Raw genomic sequence first — 19,725 nt, 5'->3', positions numbered from 1 at the left:
CGTAGTGGAGAAATCCAGCAGACACAACTTCAATCAGTCAAAGTTAACATCACCAGTAATAAGCTGCACTAGCATCATGTTCCCTCTTAATATGATGTAGTAAGAAGGACATCACATCACTTGTGTGCTTCCTCAGAATATAGAACCTCAATCTAATCACAAGGAAACATCAGGCAAATCCAAACTGAGAGGCCTTCTACAAAATAAGCTACCAGTAGTCATCAAAAGTATCATGGTCATAGAAAACAAGGCTGGAAAAGGGAACTGTCACCGACAAGAAAGGAATAGGGAGATGCAACAATTATACACAATGCAGGATCCTAGATTGGGCCCTGGAACAGACAAAGACAGTAGGAATAAAACTGGTAAAATATTAATACCCTGGTTTTGATTATTATACAATGGGTATATAAGTTGTTAACATTAGGAAATGCAAACACATTATAATTAAAAGTGAAGTATTAGGTTCTTAAATCATGGCCCATGCTTTTCTACTTCTTAGCTTTTTATCACATTATTCCCTTTAACTAAAATGTCCTTGCCCCATCTCCCTTGACCAAATCCTTTCCATACTTCAAGTTCAAATATAATGCCAGCTCCTCCATGGTTTCCATAGTCCATTTCTCTCTAGTCTTAACTTGCACAGGACTTTAACCACCTCCTTCCCTCAACACTTACCATATCTAGCTTGTACTTTTGCTATTGATAGAAATGATTTGTTTATTCTACCAGACGGGTTCATTAAAGAAATATTATATTATCTCTGTTGCCCCACACTCTCTAGAATTATATCTGACACAGATTTGGGGCTCAATAATGGCTTTTGGAAAGACTCCTGACTATCATTGCCTTGGTGAATTTCAAACTGTTAAGGAACCAATAAATAATCTAGAATGCCAATTTATTCACATGCAGTGAGAGCTACAGCTGCCAAGACAACAGGGAGCTCATGTCAGTTTAGCCAGCAGATTTTTTCCTGTTAGAAGAGGCATATGTGGAGAGCTGAATTATAATCAGAAGTTGCACACGGAGCAAGGAGAACAGGCCAGGTAATTATCATAGCACCTAATGAGGTGGCCTGAGCATAAAACCTAACCCACCACCAGAGCCAGAATTCCCCGTTCTCCAGTCCAGGCCTCATCTTTGCTCAGTGCTCCATACACACTGACCAAGTTTTCCTTTATGGCTCCATTTTTCTGCTTCCACACTAACCATTCAACTTTTTTATGCAGCTCTCAGCCCTGGCTACACATTAGAATCACCTGCAGAGCATTCAAAACTCCTGATGTCCAGATAAAAATCCAGATCAATTAAATCAAACTTTCTGGAGATGGGCCTCAGGTCTTGTGATTTTTGAAATCTCCTCATGATTCTAATGTACAGCCAAGGTTGAGCACTACCATTACACTAAGATAGTTTCTGTTTAGTTATGTTAATATCACTAAGAAAATAGGCATGCCTGGGTGGCTCAGTCGGTTAAGCATCCGACTTTGGCTCAGGTCATGATCTCACGGTTGGTGAGTTTAAGCCCCACGTTGGGCTCTCTGTTGACAGCGTGGAACGTGAAGCCTGCTTCAGATTCTGTGTCTCCCTCTCTCTCTCTGCCCCTCCCTGCTCTCTCTCTCTCTCTCTCTCTCTCTCTCCCTCAAAAATAAACAAACGTTAAAAAAATAAATCAATAAAAATAAAATTTTAAAAATATCACTAAGCAGAAAATAGACAAGTCCAACCTTTCCTGCTTTCAGCTGATAGCATTATGGTCTCTCTCTGCTGAAGATACATGGGCTATACTCACCTATACTCTACTGCATCTCCTAAGTTAACGCCCAGGTTTCTGGGGATGCCTTGTCCTCACCCAGGTGGGTAGGTAGTACCTCACAGCCCTCCAGTGCAGTACATTGTTAGGTGTGCCAGCAAAATAAGGTAGGACAAAATGCTTTTGACATATGTAACAGGTAGAAGGATCCAATACTTTATCTTTTACCATTAGTCTTTGACAGAAATGAGGTGGGAGGCAGCTGCAAGCAAGTAATAAAGAATTCGTCAGAAAAAAAAAATTTCTGATTGCTAATTGCTTTGTGGCTCACTACATGGGTCCCTGATATGATACAAAAATTAATCAGAAAAAGATCAATCCCACACATTTAAAGTCTGAGATGGTTCATACCATGCATAATGTACTGAGTGCAGGAGACATATAATGCTATGTGGTGGGGGTGGGGAGGGATTTCCATCAGGAGATTATTGAAGTCTTTGTAGAGGAGGTACCATTTCTGCTGGGCCTAAGAGGATGAGTAGGATTCGAAGATGTGGGGCTATGAGAAAGGACACTCTGAAAGGAATGGCCCAAGCACAGAAGAAGAGGTGTGAAACTGTGCAGGACACACAGGAAACGGCAAGTAGTTCCATTTAACACTGGGTGGTGGGGGTGGGGGCGGGGGAGAAGAGAAGACGTCAATATTTGAAATACTCTTCCATTTTGGCAGTTTTGGAACTATTCCCCGTCAAAGATTTGGTTAGATCTTGACAAGAAGTTGTGAGAGTTCAGTTGTTTGCTTTTGACGCTCTTATCTGATGTTATGTGCCCAAAGGGTTGAGTGGTAGATCCAGCAGTCTCACAAATGCATTTATATATTTGGATCTTGCAAGGTCCCAAATTAAATTACAAAAGAGCAAACTTGGAGAGAAAAAAGACCAACTATTTCAATGGTGATAGCATTTTTCTATGAGGTACAAGTTCAGCCATCTGCTATTTCCAGCATGATTTTACCTCAATAAAGAGAGGATAATGCCAGAGTTGTGCGAGTTAAGAGCAAATGTGGGTCTGATAATGAGAAATATCTCTGTTAACAACAAGAACCAGCGATCCGCAAACGTCATTCCTTAGAAGTCAGATAAGTGACAGTCTGACAGCTCAGCAGCCTGGAGCCCAGGAAGACCCCTCAGTGGTTCCCCTGCCTGCCTGAGGCTGTCACCATGGAAACGCCCCTCCCGGGAGAGTAGCTCAACCCTTGGAAACCACCAGCATTTAAAAATTAACGCAGATGATCCTGGACTGGATCCTGCAAGAGAAAAAAACATACAGAAATATCCTTTCCAAGGACGTAATTGGGACAAATGGGCTAAATTTGAAGATGGATTGTGGATGGGCCTCACCTGGTGGGCTTGTCAAAACACAGATTGCCAGACCGCACCTCCAGAATTTCTGATTCAGTATGGCTGGGGTGGAGTGCCCAAGTAATAATGATGCTGCTGGCCTGGGATCACATTTTGACATCCAATGGATTACGTACTAACATTGTATCAATGTTAATTTTCTAATTTTGATCATTGTATCAGGGCTATAAAAGACACTGTCCTTGGCCTTAGGAAATATAGTAGTATTTAGAACAAAGAGGCATTGTGTCTGCAACTCCCTCTCAAATGGTTCAGGAAAGATAGATGGATAGATGATAGATAGATAGATAGATAGATAGATAGATAGATAGATAGACAGACAGATGAATAAACAGAATGATAAAGCAATTGGCAAATCTGGACAAACAGTATATGGGAGTTCATGTGTTATTCTTATAACTTTTCTGGTAGCTTAAAGTTACATTAAAGTTAAAAAAATTTAAAAATAAGGCAGGGAAAGAAAGTTATAGCTTATCACCTAGACGTGTCCAATATGGTAGCCAGTAGCCATATTTTGTTATTTAATTTAAATATATTAAAATTAAATAAAATTTAACATCTGGTTCCTCAATCACACTAGCCACACTTGGTCAAGGGCTGAAAAGTCATGTGTGACTCCTGACTATTGCATTGGAGAGCACAAATATGGAACATTTCCATTATCACAGAAAGCTCTATTGCACAGGAATGACTACAGTGAAAAATATTGTTAAGACCAGGAAAGAATCTTTGGAAAATCCAGTGTGCTAAAAGCAGCAGTAGAGCTACCTCTATGGTCACAAGCAGTTGATTAACTGGAGGGCTAAAGGAAGAAAAATGATTAAACTGTAGCAGACAGATCATATTGTAGCTATATATGGAAATACCTGCAGTTTTGCATGGATTCATGACATACATGTCCGAGTAGCTGGTCGTTATCACTGCTCTGCACAACTCATCATTTTACTTTTCTTAATAGTCCACTGATGAAGGAGAAGCGGACATCCAAACTCCCTGTTTCTCTCCCCGTCCCTTCTTTTCCCTTACTTTCCTCCAAGCAGAAGAGTGGATGAGGAAACACCTGGCAAAGCTGAGCCGAAGAGGCTGACCTGCAGGGAAATAGCTGACACTTGGAATATCTCAAACTTGCAGATATTTAAATAGGGCTTTTGACTTATATTGGTTAATATACACCAGCTGATGTGTAAAGCAGAAAAGGTTGACTTTTGTTGCTATCCCTACTCCTTCCAAGCTTCATCTCCTCTTGCCTTTTCTTTTCTGCTTCTCAAACACATGGCACCCTCTGGCTGTCCAAAGTTTCTGACTCAAACAGACCTGTCTTCCATTCTAAGGAGCATCTTCTTTCTCCCCAGCATCTTTTCATTCAGGCCCCAGCAACACCCAGGTGATGAACTGGCTAAATTCACTCTAAAGTATAAATAGCACCAAATTCTCCCAAAGTGCATTTGCCTAAGACTAGCTCCCAGAATGTTCTGGAAGATACTTTCTGAGCAAGGTCATCTTTACGTACTCTCTGCCTGACCCCGCCCTTATAACTCCCCTCTACCTAGCCTCTCAGGAACAAACATACAGATTCATATTATAGATACACCTTGGCACTTTCCCCCTCTGGTACCTTTCCAAGCAGCTTCATATTTGGTTGGAGCTCAGTAAAATGCACAGCTATTACTTGCAGAGAACATGGAGTGGCAGGGAAAATTGAAAATATCTGAAGCCATTAATCACAAATTTATAAGTATGAAGAAATATTTCCATGAGGAAAATGGGCCATATTTCCATTTCCAAATTTCCATGGAGGAAAATGAGGAATAAGCCTAGAACCCAAAACTCAAGAGATGGACCTCTGCTCCATGCAGGACTCCATTATAGCATTTAAGTGGTCTGTCCAATGGACCCACTGTAGAAGGTTTGGGTGACATTCTCCCTAAAATACATCCCCAAGAAGCATTCTTCTGCAGCAAATACTCCTTCATTGGAAGTGAGTTTGTCAATTACCTAAAGATTATAATTCTCAGTTGCAAGACGTGATATCCCGGGTCTTTATAGTCCAGCTTGAGGGGTTCTTTTCTTTTCAGTTTTTATTTAAAATTCCACTTAGTTAACATCACAGTGTAATATTAGTTTCAGGTATACAATATAGTGATTCAACGCTTCCATACAACACCAGGTGCTCATCACAACATCCTTAATCCCCATCGCCTATTTAACCCATCCCCCCACCCACCGGCTAGTGATTTGATAATTGAACTTATGAGATGTCCCTTTACAGAGTGCCATTTACCATGAAACAGATTTTTATTGAGAATTCCAAAAGAGGAGAGTCTCACCTCACAGTACTCGGTGATAATGCAGAAATTATCTTGCTCCACAAAGCTTGCATGGAACTTGACAATGGCTGGGTGGTCCAGCTTGGAAAGGAGCTGGGCCTCCAAATTGGCCTGCACAGTCTCATTTGGATTGAGTTCTCCCACAGAGATTTCCTTCAGTACTTTTCTGCAGCCAAAAACAAAAACAAAAAAACAAACAATATTTAAGTACATTTAGATTTAAAAAAATAATTTATATGAACAAATGGTTCAGGGCCACCTAGTTAATGCCCAGGCTACGACCCAATCATAGGTCTGGTATTGGCTGTTATGACACTGAGTCTCCTAGTGGTCCCTGGGCCTGCTTGCCTAGCCCGGTCACTGACACACCTGTGGCACTACAGTTTTGATCAAACTGGGCAGAGACTGAGCTAATCTTAAGCAACATTGCTGAGGTGGCTCTTCCTTGGTCTCTATATGTCTCAGTTTCTCTTTGTCTTTCACATGGTGTCTCTGCTTCCATCTGTCTCTGTGTATGTTTTATCTCTCACCTTATCTGTTTTCCTCAGCTTTTCTATTTCTCTCTATTCCTGTCTTGGTATCTATCTCTGTCTCTTTGTCTCTCTCTCTCTCACTTATATATATATCTGTCACTCTGTCTCTCTGTGTCTTTCTTTGACTTTGTCTTTCTCTGCCTCTTATACATACACACACACACACACACACACACACAAACACACATGCTTCTATCTCAGCTCTAAAATTTTCCAAATCTATCAACTTAATATCAATGGGGCCATTATCTATTTCCTTTCTTTTTCAAACTATTCTTGGCATAGCATACTTTATTGCTATTAGTGTTTAAGAGAAAAAAAAAATCTAAAAACATTGATAGAGGTATTTAGGGTCTCAAGCATGTATAAATGGAACAAGAGCTCATTAAATCTCCAAATTATTAATTTTAAACTGTGATAATTCAATGAGGAGTGGACCAAAACACTATCTCTTCCCATCTAAGAAAAAAATAGTCTGATGAACAAACCAATTACGGTACCGAGTATAAACTAGATTGCCAGGGAAAAGCACTTTAGAGCACCAATTACATGTGAGACAGATTCTGCTGATTATAAGTAAACGTTGGCTATTCATTAAGGCAAGTTCCGCAAAACCCATGCTAGAAAACATTTCACAAAGATAGTCTTTAAGAGTTACAGCCCATGCATATTAATGAAAATGTATTTATAGTAGAAACAGTCTTAATTAAAGGCCCTTCAACCAACTCATAGATTAAGCAGAGCTCTCCAGCCCTTTCTAACAGATGCTGACAGCAGCTTTTGCCACAAGTAATGCCTGTGCCCACTAGGTGCCCAGGAGGTGCTCTCTGGCACACCCGTTAACTCCTGCCCTTCCAGGTAAGATGTGTGCTTACCGAGTCATTGTGTTTATTCCCAAACTTGTTACGCCAGTTGTGCTCACTACTGTAAATTTGTCACTTAAATATGACAAACTGATGAAGGATGAGTATGAGTGTTATCTTTGTGAGGAAAACTAAGTCAAACGCTTACCGAAAAACTTGACAGTGACAAATTACAAAAAAGAATTGCGGTTAAATAAGTAATTGACAAGATAGCGCTAAAAAGTTGGTTTAAAAATGTAAAAATCAAGTATTCTGAATTCATGCTGCTAAATTTTCATTCCGTTTTAAAGAAGGTAAACCTGGAAAACTTAACATACTATGGATGTAGTTTATGCAAAAAAAAAAAAAAAAAAAGATGAAGGGACCTCTAATCAGAAAACATTAGATATTGGCTGTGCATCAAAAAATTGGAGAAAATGTGCAATAATATGTTTTACATTGATGTAAATATTTTCATTATGTCATTGCATTTAAAAATTGTTTCCTCTGTTTACCCAAGTACCAGCCCCAATCACAATGGATAGGAGAGCTCCTATCATTCTTAAAAATGTGATTATACTATACATTTTTTCATTGATTCAAATAAGACTCCCCCCTAGTTGTTTCACTGTGGAAGACATTTCCTCAGGCAATACCAGAGACAGAGCCTGTTTCTTCGCTCAGATGCAGGGCCTAGAAGCTTTAATACTGCAGTCAGCACTGTCTTGTGCAGTTTTTGCCTCTCCTATTCCTCAGTGGCAAACATTTCATAAAAATTCTAGGTTAGACAATCTGTCCTAAAAGCTGAGACACTACGTAGGAAAACTTAGAAAGTGTCCTTGTCTTACTGATCCATATCGCGTGTTGGGTGACATTTGGCTTTTTTTCTTGTCCAATAAAAGCTTGTTGTTAAGTTTCCATTCTCCAAAATCTGATTCATCAGGAGAATCTTCTATTTCAAGATGGCCATTATTGGGAAATCAGTTTTCCTAAAACTTGAATCATTTATAACATTTTATTCATTTTAAATGTTTCTCATGGTCTTCCCATTGTGAACCCCTAAAAGACAACCCCAGCAGGCACTGGCTGCATTAGATAGGAGGGCCCTAAACAGGGGGCCTCACAGGCTCTGCTTTGCCATTTACAGGTGTCTTTAACTAGGACTGCAATTTAGAAAGTTGGAACATTTGGTTCCCTTCCCCTAATGGAGCTTTCCCTTTGGTGTTGTTAGGTAATGAACACCTTCTCAGGCCCCTACTTGATAATGAAGTGATTCTAGAGAAATGCTTGCATGGGACCATTTTCTATAAGAAGACCAGTTCCATCAAGAATTTGGTTAAAAATAACCTCATGTTATTAAGAGTGGCATCCAGACTGTTAGTTAAAGGAACTTGAAATGACATCCGTAGTTATGTTTTTCTGTAACTTCTGAAGATTACCACGCAGCTAGCAAAGCTCAATGACATCTTCATAGTGCCTTTCCAGTAATTTACTGTGCCCAGCTAATATGCAGTTGTAAAAGTCACAGTGGTTAAGCATGACAACATAAAGCCTTACACAAACTTGCAATATTCTCTTGCTATGAAGGAACAAATGCTATAAAAAGCTTAAATATACTTATTTTTCCTCATAAACACCAACTATTGTGCAACAGAGCTTGAGATTTTACATATAGTTAACCTGAGTCCTGTCTGGCAGCCTGATGATAAAGCATAAAATCTCATTTGCCCACAGCTTAGCAGACGAAGGTAGGGCTATTAAGACAGGTGGTATCTAATACAATCATCTCTAGCTGACACAGAGACATTCTACCTTCCTTACCTAAAATCATGTCACTGAACCAACAGAGGAAACTCTCATTACCTATCACAAAATATGAGATCAATATCAGTTGAAGGAAGCATGGAAACATACCAAAACAAGGACAGCTTGTCACCTGTTCGGTGACTCTCAGCCTGTCACCCACTCCTAAATAACATGACAGATATTTATTTTATCAGAACTTCAACTGTTTGGGAGAAACTTTATGACAGCAGCAAAACGCAACACAACACAACAAAAAAAACCTACACACACAAGCATCCCTGCAGACCCACTTAACTTACAAACTTTCTGTTCTTTTTCCCAAGCGGCATGCTTCTTTCTTTCTAGAATCAGTAACAAACTGACAAACTTTGGAGGGTGACTTTGGAAATCCCTGGCTTTTGATTTTCCACAGGAGAGACCAAGGCTAGAGAAAAGATCTGAAGGAATATGTGGCCAGTGGGTGAGTGTCCTCTCCACCTCCAGGTGAGAAAGAGACCCTCTGGACCAGATGAAGGGAAGGCAAGAAAGTTAGGTGTATCTGAGCCCTTGAAAACAGTTCATGTCCCCTAGGCCGGGTCCAGAGAGGAGAGTAGGAACAGGACTCCAAGATGGGTAGGAGAACATGAGAACAGAAGAACTGTGCTCTCTTTCCAAAGCAGGGCATAGAAAAAATAGCAGCACCCTCTCATTTTCTGGTGTCCAGCTAGGGGTAGGAGTGAAAAAAAAAAAGGTCCTGAAGGGGCAAGGAAGCTGATGAGCTCAAGAGAGTTCTAGAATCCCCTATGTCCCAGTGAGGCATGAGGAGCAGTGGGATAAGGTCCCATGTAGCCACAACCATCTTGGTGAGGGCTAGTCAGCTAGTGGGTGTGGAAAGCTTTGCAGTTAGTCTGGAAAAAACTAGCTATGTCCCTTCCCTTGTGATTTAAGCATTAACAGTCATGCATTGCATGCATGTTGTAAGCACCTACTATGTGTCTACAGTGTAGCAGGCACTGGAGATTCATAGGCCCTGCCCTTGTATCTACCGGGAAAGACAAATATTAAACAAAAAGATAAATGTACGTGAATGTGCAAAAATACATATATTTTCAAAAACTTCATATCGAGATGAGTGCTGTGAAGTTGGAGTAAATAACATCTGAGGCTCTCCTCATTTAAGATGTTATGACGATTTGGGGTGCCTGGGTGCCCCGGTTGGGAGTCCGACTCTTGATTTTGGCTCAGGTCATGATCTCACGGTTCGTGGGATGGAACCCCATACCGGGCTCTGTGCTGACAGCAAAAATAAATAAATAAACGTTAAAAAATATTTTTGCGTATTTCCTTCCCATCTTTTTGCTACAGTTTTTTTTTAAACAGTAGAGGGCAAACCTTTTGCACAATTTGCCTGCTGTTATTTTCACGTGACATTATTACAGCAGAAACCTGTCATTTGAGGCTGCCCGGCATCTTTAGACAGCCTCCCTACATTGCACTAGATCCCTGGACTGTGGGTCCTGCCTTCCCCAGATAGATAAAAACACACAAAAACCGACGAACAAAAAAACTCCACATCTCCCATCTCGCTTGAGCTGGGGCACCCAAGGTGTGACCTAGGTTCTACCAATCAGCTGCACTCACCTGAGACTTTGCTTTGGGTGTGAGCTGAGTGAAGAAACAGGGTGGGCACAGGGCCACCCTTTCATTAACATAGGTGGCATAAGAAATGGCGTGGCCCTGGTGGAAGTGGCAGCAAGCCACTTCAGTGGCATGGTTCTGGCTGATGTTCCTGGAAATTTAGCCTTTAACCTGCTCCCCAGCCCTCCTGCTGCTGATGTGAGCTATCTGTGTTCTGGAACAAATCCCCTTCTGCTCAAACCACATAAGGAGGCTGCACTTATCTGTACTGGGAGCCCTGACCAATGCAATAGGCATGTTCAGGTGTTACCACAAATCACTGTAAACACTTTGGGGTAATGAAAATGGAATCTCCAAAACTCTAGCTCTCTTAGGCTAATTTTTATTTATTAATTCAAGTCTTAAAATGTAGCATCCTCTAAGGAATTTAAGGCCACAGTGTTGCTTACTTTTCTATGGGTAGAAATATCATGAGAGTACAAAACATCCTTTTTAAAGTTATTTCATACTTTTTAATATAATATATACATTTAAAATGTAAAGGGACATAAGAGAATATAATGGCAGAGAGTGATATTGGTTCAATACAGTGGTACATTGATTAAAAAATGGAAATACCAAGTACTGAAGTTACTAAAGGAGTACCTGGAAAAAAAACTTACAGAATTTCGTGGAGAGTATACTACAGATGGAATTTTATTTTATTTGTTGTTTATTCTTCTCTCAGCAACTAAAAACAAAAAAAACATATTTTAATGTCTGTGTCCAGAGAAAAGGACAAAATAATTTTATAGGTCACCATCATATGCCATAATCTATGAGCTGCTTTTGTTTCTAACCAGTAAATTCCTGATCCCAGCTCTTTGGGGGCTAGAATTCTCTGACTCACCTGGTCTTTTCCTCTCCACTCCTGATCACCAGCATGTAGCAGAGTTTTGGGGGCTCAAATAGCATCATGATACAGTGCAGGTGCCCATTGCAGACATCTATACTGAGAAGGAGAGCCCAATTTCAGACTCCATACAAGGCCCCAAGCAGCCACTCCCAAATACCTTAAGATAGGAAATTATGTACTTCTGTTACATGACCAGCTACTTACTTATTGCCTTCTGTATGTCAAACACTATACCATGTGCTGGGGATACAAAGATGAGAAAGAGAAACCTCTTGACCTTCAAGAGAGCTCAGTCCCATGAGAGAGGCCAAGAACTATAAAAATAGTTGAACAACATCATGATAAATGCTATAATAGAGTTGGATGTAGGGTGGGGATCCTTAGTTGTTCTTTGAGGAGAAAAGAAAAGGCAAAACCTATAGATTAGCATCCCAGGATATTCACTTTTGCACATGCAAACTACTTTGTACTATGTGGAATTTTTCTCTAGCTGGATCCCAAGGAGCAAAAGAAATGAATTTATCATTCTTTACTATTTGCCCTGTAAAAATCGATACCCAGTAGAGGAATGTCTGTATTTGAATTATTTGAATAGTTTATGAAAGTTAATAAGCCTGTGAGTTTTTTATAAAGAAAACTACTTACAAAAACTAGGCAAGAATTTCTATATCTATATACCATTCTTTAGATACACACACCCACACAAACACACAACCAGAGTATACATTATGCAATGTGGAATGAATAGGTACTTTTTAAAAGACCTATAAAACTAGCAGACTCATAAACCACTCTTTTCTTCCTTCCTCCTCACCCATCTATGTATCCTCAGTTTTTATCCAAATATGTTTTATATAACAAGATTTTAAAAATAAATGTGAGGAACCATTAAACCATGCTCTGCTCTAGAGGATTCTCTTAGTTTGGGGTCCCCAAGAAGCAAACCTTGAGACACAGGTTTGTGTGCAAGTATAGTCATTTAAGCAGTGAGAGGGAGTGGGGAGAGAAGCTGATCAGGGGCATTACCAAGCTAGTCACCGCTGTAGCAACTGGAGCTTAGTTCTGTGAAGGAACGCTTGGAAGCCAGTGTAGGCACCTCTGAGTCCCCTGACTGAGGTGCAGGGACCAACTCCCTTCATTCTCTGGTTAAGGCTGCTCCCTGGGAGTATTAACTCCCCCACTCTCCCACCATGCCAGAGCACGGGGCCCTACTGGCCAGAGAGAGGCCTGTGCTAGCAGTTGAAGGCTGGACCCATGCACAGGAAACACTAATTGCCCAGGTGATATAGGTAGGGCACCAACACTGTCTTCCACAGGGATAAAAATAAAGTTCCTCCAAAATGGAAAATCTGGTCGATTTTATCTATATCCTGAAAATGGCTAAGATATAGTGATTCCTAGAAAAAGTAAAGTGTCTTTATAGGGAATAATGAAACCAAAAATCACTTATAACCTATAGGTGAATTCCATACCCTAGACTTTTCAAGACCGATTTAGTTTACAAACACATGAGCAGTGTATAGGAGTATTGCACACAGATAACAAGCAAAGAATAAATAATTAACAATAACTAATACTACAGATAATAAACAAAGAATAAATAAGAGTAGAATTATTTCAGACATTTTAGTTTGGCAAATAAGCTATCCTGGCTCCTGTCTAGATTATATTATCATTTGTGGTGACAACTTCTATGCAGTGTTTCAAGGCTGGTACCATAACATTATGAAAGTTGCCATTTATTTTTAAGGAACTGAAGAGAGTAATCAGAGATTTCAGGAGTAGGAGGTTTGGAGACAAATATGGCCCAAATAAAAAATTTCTAATAATTATGTGAATTCAATGACTTTCCACATCTGTATAAATTTTGAAAAGTAGAAGTGGTTTGAGCACATGTTTCAAGGCTGGAAACAGCACTGGTGCTCACTGTAAGAGCTCTGCAGAGAATCTCTGGTGTCAGTGCAGGAATAGAACTGGCAGGCACCTGGTGGCTCAGTCGGTTAAGCATCTGACCCTTGATCTTGGCTCAGGTCATGATCTCACAGTTTGTGAAATTGAGCCCTGCCTTGGGCTCTGTGCTGACAGCACAGAACTGTTTGGGGTTCTCTCTCTCTCTCTCTCTCTCTCTCTCTCTCTCTCTCTCTCTCAAAATAAATAAAGAAATAAACTTTAAAAAATAAAGAATAGAACTGGCTTCAGGATATGCCATATCCAGTTCTTTTCCAGAGGACTCCTTGGAGGTTATTTGGAGAAGATATAACATGTCTAACTGCTCTGTTGTGAAAAGCCCTTCACCCAGGGGTTTTTCAATTCTCTTGAGCAAAGAGCCTTAAAGCCGAGCCAAGAAATCCATCAGTGAGTATTAATAATCAGATAGTTACAAAAGCCAGCATTTGTTTTGGCCCTATTGAGAAAGCCTGTGTAGTTTGCACTCACTACAGTGGATCTATTCCGCCCCCTCCCCACCTCCATTTCTAAACCACAGCCTCCATAAAAGCTGCTGGGACTGTCTCATGAAAAGCTTCATTGGGAACAAACTGCCCTTTGCTCTCCTTTTAGCTAAAAAAATGAGTGGATTCCCTTCATGGTGAACAGCTTTCTGGAGCTTCTTTAGAGGAGACTCTAAAAGTTCTCCTTACAACCTGGGATGTATTAGAATCAACTCTAATTTCCCCCTCAAAACCAGCTATGGTTCTCCTCCCCTTTGCTTCTCCCTATACCTCAACACAAGTGGTCAGGCCATTCTATTTTTCTTATTTATACAGATGAGCCAAGTCACTGAATATTACATCTTGATTATTTTAAGAGACACTGACTGTGTACCCATCTCCCCACAACTCCACCATCATATGATCTAAAGAGGAGGACCCTCTCCCAGCCCCTGGGATGAATCATAATTCACCTAAGTCTATCATGTAATCCTATTCCCCTTGCCAGTGATTAGTTTTGGCGTGATGTAATTCTGGCCTAGAAGATATGAGAAGTCTTTGGGGTTTTCTGGGAAAGATGTTCCTTGGTGATAAAAAGAGAAGCGTGGGAGGAAACTCTCCTTTAACCTGCCTCTGCATGTCATCATCTCCATGTGACTCCTTGAACTTTGGCAGCCAGCTGGGGTCATGAAGGAAGCCACCCCAAGATGACAGGCTGAATGATAGGAAACAGCAGGCACCAAGGGCCTTCATGATATTATGAGCTGCTAATTTCATCAACCCTGGAACTTTCCTCTCTTTCTAGAGTTCTTGATAGTGAGATGCCTTTCTTTTTCTTTTTAATATGAAATTTATTGTCAAATTGGTTTCTATACAACGCCCAGTACTCATCCCAGCAGGTGCCTTCCTCAATGCCCATCACCCACTTTCCCCTCCCTCCCACCCCCCATCAACCCTCAGTTTATTCTCAGTTTTGCCTCCTTCCCTCTCTAACTTTTTTTTCCCCCTTCCCCTCCTCCCAAACGGTCTTCTGTTAAGTTTCTCAGGATCCACTAAGAGTGAAAACATACGGTATCTGTCTTTCTCTGTATGGCTTATTTCACTTAGCATAACACTCTCCAGTTCCATCCATGTTGCTACAAAAGACCATATTTCATTCTTTCTCATTGCCAAGTAGTATTCCATTGTGTATATAAACCACAATTTCTTTCTTTCTTTCTTTCTTTCTTTCTTTCTTTCTTTCTTTCTTTCTTTCTTTCTTTCTTTTTTGATCATTCAGGGCATATTTATTCCAAGTGAATAAAAGGCAGATGACTTGAATCAACAGCAAAATAGTCACAAAATTAAATGCAAGGAATGACATCATAAACCACAATTTCTTTATCCATTCATCGGTTGATGGACATTTAGGCTCTTTCCATAATTTGGCTATTGTTTTTTTTTTAAGGCTTTATTGCAATTTATTTTTTTTCAATATATGAAGTTTATTGTCAAATTGGTTTCCATACAACACCCAGTGCTCATCCCAAAAGGTGCCCTCCTCAATACCCATCACCCATCCTCCCCTCTCTCCCACCCCCCATCAATCCTCAGTTTGTTCTCAGTTTTTAAGAGTCTCATATGCTTTGGCTCTCTTCCACTCTAACCTCTTTTTTTTTTCTTCCCCTCCCCCATGGGTTTCTGCTAAGTTTCTCAGGATCCACATAAGAGTGAAACCATATGGTATCTGTCTTTCTCTGTATGGCTTATTTCACTTAGCGTAACACTCTCCAGTTCCATCCATGTTGCTACAAAGGGCCATATTTCATTCTTTCTCATTGCATAATTTGGCTATTGTTGAAAGTGCTGCTATAAACATTGGGGTACAAGTGCCCCTATGCATCAGCACTCCTGTATCCCTTGGGTAAATTCCTAGCAGTGCTATTGCTGGGTCATAGGGTAGATCTATTTTTAATTTTTTGAGGAACCTTCACACTGTTTTCCAGAGTCTTTCTTATTATTTAAGCTGTTTTGATAGCTAAAGACACTCTAATACTAATGCTTTGGTACAAGAAGGAAGAGGAGACTTTTAAAGAAGAGATTAAAAGCAGAGAGAGAGAACTGGGTGAACATTCATTTGTACTTAGAAAGCACTAAGTCTCCTAATTTAAACTGGAAAAGGTATAATGGCTCTTTTCTACTTGAACACCCGTATTAATCTTCAAAAAATCATAACAAGGTGAACTATAATGAACTACACAAAAATGGATCTATAGCAAGAAAATACATCCTAATAAATGACTAGAAATTATTTGTCATTAGTAAATCTGGAAACTAAGACAACACCGTAATTGTTTAAATAATTTGAAAACACAATTTTTGTCATTAATTCAATATTTTCATATGTCAAAATTTTTAGCAGTTATCAAAAAGTATTAGGATTCAAAATGATTAAAATGTCACCACTGTCCCCTCCCTTCCCTTGGGTATAGATATGGGAGCTATAAAAGCAAATAGGAGATCTAGAATGAGTGGCAAGGAGGGAAAGAGTGAAGTAAAGGGCATGGATAATTCAGCAAAAAAAATAGAAAATATGTAAATCAGTGAAGTGAAAAACACCAAGAAAAAAGAATTACTAAAATTTCTAGTCTCTCCCCTCTTCTTTTCTCCCCCCAAATTAAGAAAACATACTTTAATAGATAGTAATAAGTATACTTTTTTCTACAATTCTCTGGAGATAGGAGAGAAAAACTTACTGATGTAAGGAATTACTTTGTTTTACATGATTTGAAGCCTCCAACTTAAGAAATCAAGAATGAAGTCATTAGGTATTAGAAGCACAATGATGATCATTACAATTTTTAGAAGGTAAAACAAAGTTCCAAGAACAATAGATGACATTTATTCATATTGAGGCATTTATGAGATGCTCATCTGATGGTCTTTCTTGACCCCTCCAGGACTAAGTTAAGGGCCTCCCTTCTATGCTCTCATTGCATCCTGTGACAACATCTATTCTCATAGGAACCCCCTCATTGGACTGCAGGCACCCTAAATGCCAGGGTCACACTTTATTCACTACAGAATTCCCAGCACCTGGCAGTATCTTAACATATTTGAAAGAGACCAAGTTTGCACACTCTTCACCTTCAAAATACAGCTTGCTCATTACCTCTACCATCAAAAGTATAACTTTGACAATTACCTATTGCCATATCTATCTGTTCATCTCCACTCCCATGCTGAGAACAATTAGATTTCATTCATTTCTGTGTCAGTGTCTAGCACAATTCTTGGCACATGGTGGATGCTCCATAAATGTTTGACTATTGAATGATTAAAGTCAACAACACACAAAGCATGTAGCTAAGGTAGTAGGATCACAGGTCCTATGCATGATTTTGTCCTTTATGGAAACATACCAGTTTGTATACTGGGCATCAATCTGAAAGTGGAAGTTTATAAAAATTTGCTTCCTAGATAGAACACCTGCTGGAATAGCCCTTATCTGGAAGCTGACTTACCTATGAGAGCTGATAACAGCATTAGCATTGACAATGAAAAATGGCAACCTGGAAAATGGTTTTGTGCAGATGTTTCACATTATCTCAGAGATGGTAACACCCACTACAATGACTTGGCCCAAGATAACACAAAGCTACCCGGTTTTCCATATCCCGTCCCCTTATTCAACTTCTTCCCCAATTTTTGGAATGAATTTTATGTTTTTATAGAATTTTAAAGCTAGACAAGATCTTCCCAGAGCATAACAATCAATACGCCTCAACATATTAAGTCCTGAGAAGTTACATATTTGTCCAAGATCATATAGCATGTTACAGCAGACCCACCATTTACCTCTTGAAAGAGGAAAGACTACCAATTCCAAAGAACCAAACTTTGTCTCCAGATTTAACAGTTTCCCCTCTCCTGCTTTAGTACCTAATAACTAAGACAGTATAAAACTTTTTCACTTTTCAAACCATGTTTCAAAGAACAAAATCTCCTGCTACCTACTCTATTCTTCCCCTCCTTAGCATTAGAGAAAAAGGGAAAAATAAAAACAGAAAGCCTCTTCTTCATAGTGATTGGAATAATGGTCTTGCTCTTGATGAGGCACTAATAGGGTTATGTCTGTTTTTAATTAATTATCATATGAGGGTTATAGACAATCTTATCAATAGTTGGGAGTCTTCGCCACTTACAGAGCCCCAGATTTGGACTGAAATGGGATGAGACCATACAGAAGAGGAAGAGAATGTTTTTTAACTTACCTTTCCTAGAAAGGTGGTGAAATCTACTTTTGTGAGGTTGCCCTAGGTATCACAACCCTACAAGAATAATTTTGTGTGTGTGAGAGGTCAAGCATTTAAAAAGTTCAATTGTGCAAAATCATTTGATCAAAACTGTTAAAAGATGTAGTAATACGCTCTAAAAATAAAAATAAATAGATAACACTCTGTACAACAAATCACTCATTCACTCTATTACACTAAGTACTAAGCCTAGAGCAAAGAGTCTGTTTATTGTCAGCAAGAAAATTAAGGAGCATGACAATGTCAGTAAGGATGTGAAAGAATAATTTACCATAGATAATCGGGTTAGCTTTTGTTATGATTGTTATATGCTCCAAATTTACAATTAATGTTAGGTTAATATTCAAAATGCAGTATTCTAATGCATAATTCATGTCAAGTTTTTATTTTGAACGTGACGGAAAAATACTAGAATTGTGAATTTCAAAGAGATAATCGGATGTGATGCAAAGCCTACCATGAAATCAAGATACAGTGACAAATTGAGTTTTAAGAAGCAACAAAAACTGATTAGCTCCATTTTCTTGACTAGGTAAAACCAACACAGGATAAACCCTGTTTAAAGTGAAATTAAATTATGATCAAGGCAAGAAGAAGGTTGATGCTCCAAAAACAAAATGAAAAAATAATCTAGGGTTTTAGTGAAATAAAATCCCCTAACTGTATTTATAGCAGGTGCTGGTTGGCTGCCAGTTAACGCAGAGACAGTCAAAACAGCAAAAAGTTTGTATTTCCAAATTTCAGTCTCTATTTCATCACCATGGTAAGCATAAAATACGGACTTAAGCTAAAACTCTAACTATAGCATAGAGCAGATTACTCTATTTAATTTTGATATGGAAAGGGAGGAAAATGAAGCTCCGTATTAGCATACTTTCATTAGTGGGTTTAAGCAACTAATTCTGGGTCTTATGTTTTGCTGAGTTGTGCTTATGCAAAAAAAAAAAAAAAAAAAAAAAAAAATCTCTTAATCTACCAACAGAGCCCAAGTTAGAATCTACTACTAGGAAGGATCTAGTTTCCCTGAACAACAGCTTATGGATTTAGTCATTGATTTGCAATGGACAAAAAAGTCACAGTCAACTGTGTAAGCAGAGGACATGAGGACACATGGCTAGCCTGTCTCTGATGACACAAGTCTTCATACTTCCAAGTCCAGAGGGTGGAGGGGTGCCTGGCTAAATAAGGTGCTCCAGAACCTTCATACTCGCTGAACCTCACCGAGATGGCTGTGCAGAGTTTGTTCTGGCTGCCCAAGCAGTCCACAGGAACTCCACACATGAGACGGCCTCCTCAGGTCATAGCACAGAGCAAAGGACACTAAAAACTGTCTTAGGCATGGTCTTCCACCAGCGCTGTTTCTAGAGCTTCTGAGTCTCTAGAATTTATTTGAGGATAAATCAAAGTGTTGTTAAGTTCACACAATGAAAGAAAAAACTGTTAGATTCATTAAGTATGTTATCTAAAGAAGCCCCAAGGAAGGGACCTTCCAGGGTCTTCGAGCAGTGCCTCTCAAACTTCACCATGCATCCAAATCACCAGGGAGTCATTCCAATACAGGTCTAGGGGAGACCCAAGACTGCACATTCCTAACAAGGTCCCAGGTGATTCCCCAAGCTACTTGTCCAGGGGGCACACTTTTGAGTAGTAAGGTTTAGAGCAGGTAGGGGTCCAGAAGACTGCCAGGGATGAGTGTTGAAGAACCCCAGAGTTTTCTAGAGACTTGGGGGTAGGGCAGGTTTGAAGAGTAGCCCAAATAAGAGACTATGTGTCCCCCTCCCAGCCCATGAAGCATGAGACCTCA

At 39.6% G+C, this 19,725-nt stretch overlaps 1 protein-coding gene across 11 annotated transcripts in view; it reads right to left on the bottom strand.

The window, feature by feature from the left end:
• NEK11 (NIMA related kinase 11) overlaps nt 1-19,725 on the bottom strand; it is a 288,025-nt gene that overhangs the window by 235,694 nt on the left and 32,606 nt on the right. For all 11 annotated transcript variants that reach the window (XM_058729881.1, XM_058729887.1, XM_058729882.1 and 8 more), the window contains exon 3: nt 5,505-5,670. In XM_058729881.1, coding sequence (XP_058585864.1) covers nt 5,505-5,670 — 166 coding nt within the window. The remainder of the gene's footprint in view (nt 1-5,504; nt 5,671-19,725) is intronic.

The sequence above is a fragment of the Neofelis nebulosa genome, chromosome 5 (genome assembly GCF_028018385.1).
Source record: "Neofelis nebulosa isolate mNeoNeb1 chromosome 5, mNeoNeb1.pri, whole genome shotgun sequence".
NCBI classification, from domain to species: Eukaryota; Metazoa; Chordata; class Mammalia; order Carnivora; family Felidae; genus Neofelis; species Neofelis nebulosa.
Note: the sequence above shows the minus strand (reverse complement) of the source record. Positions and strands in the feature narration are given on the sequence as shown.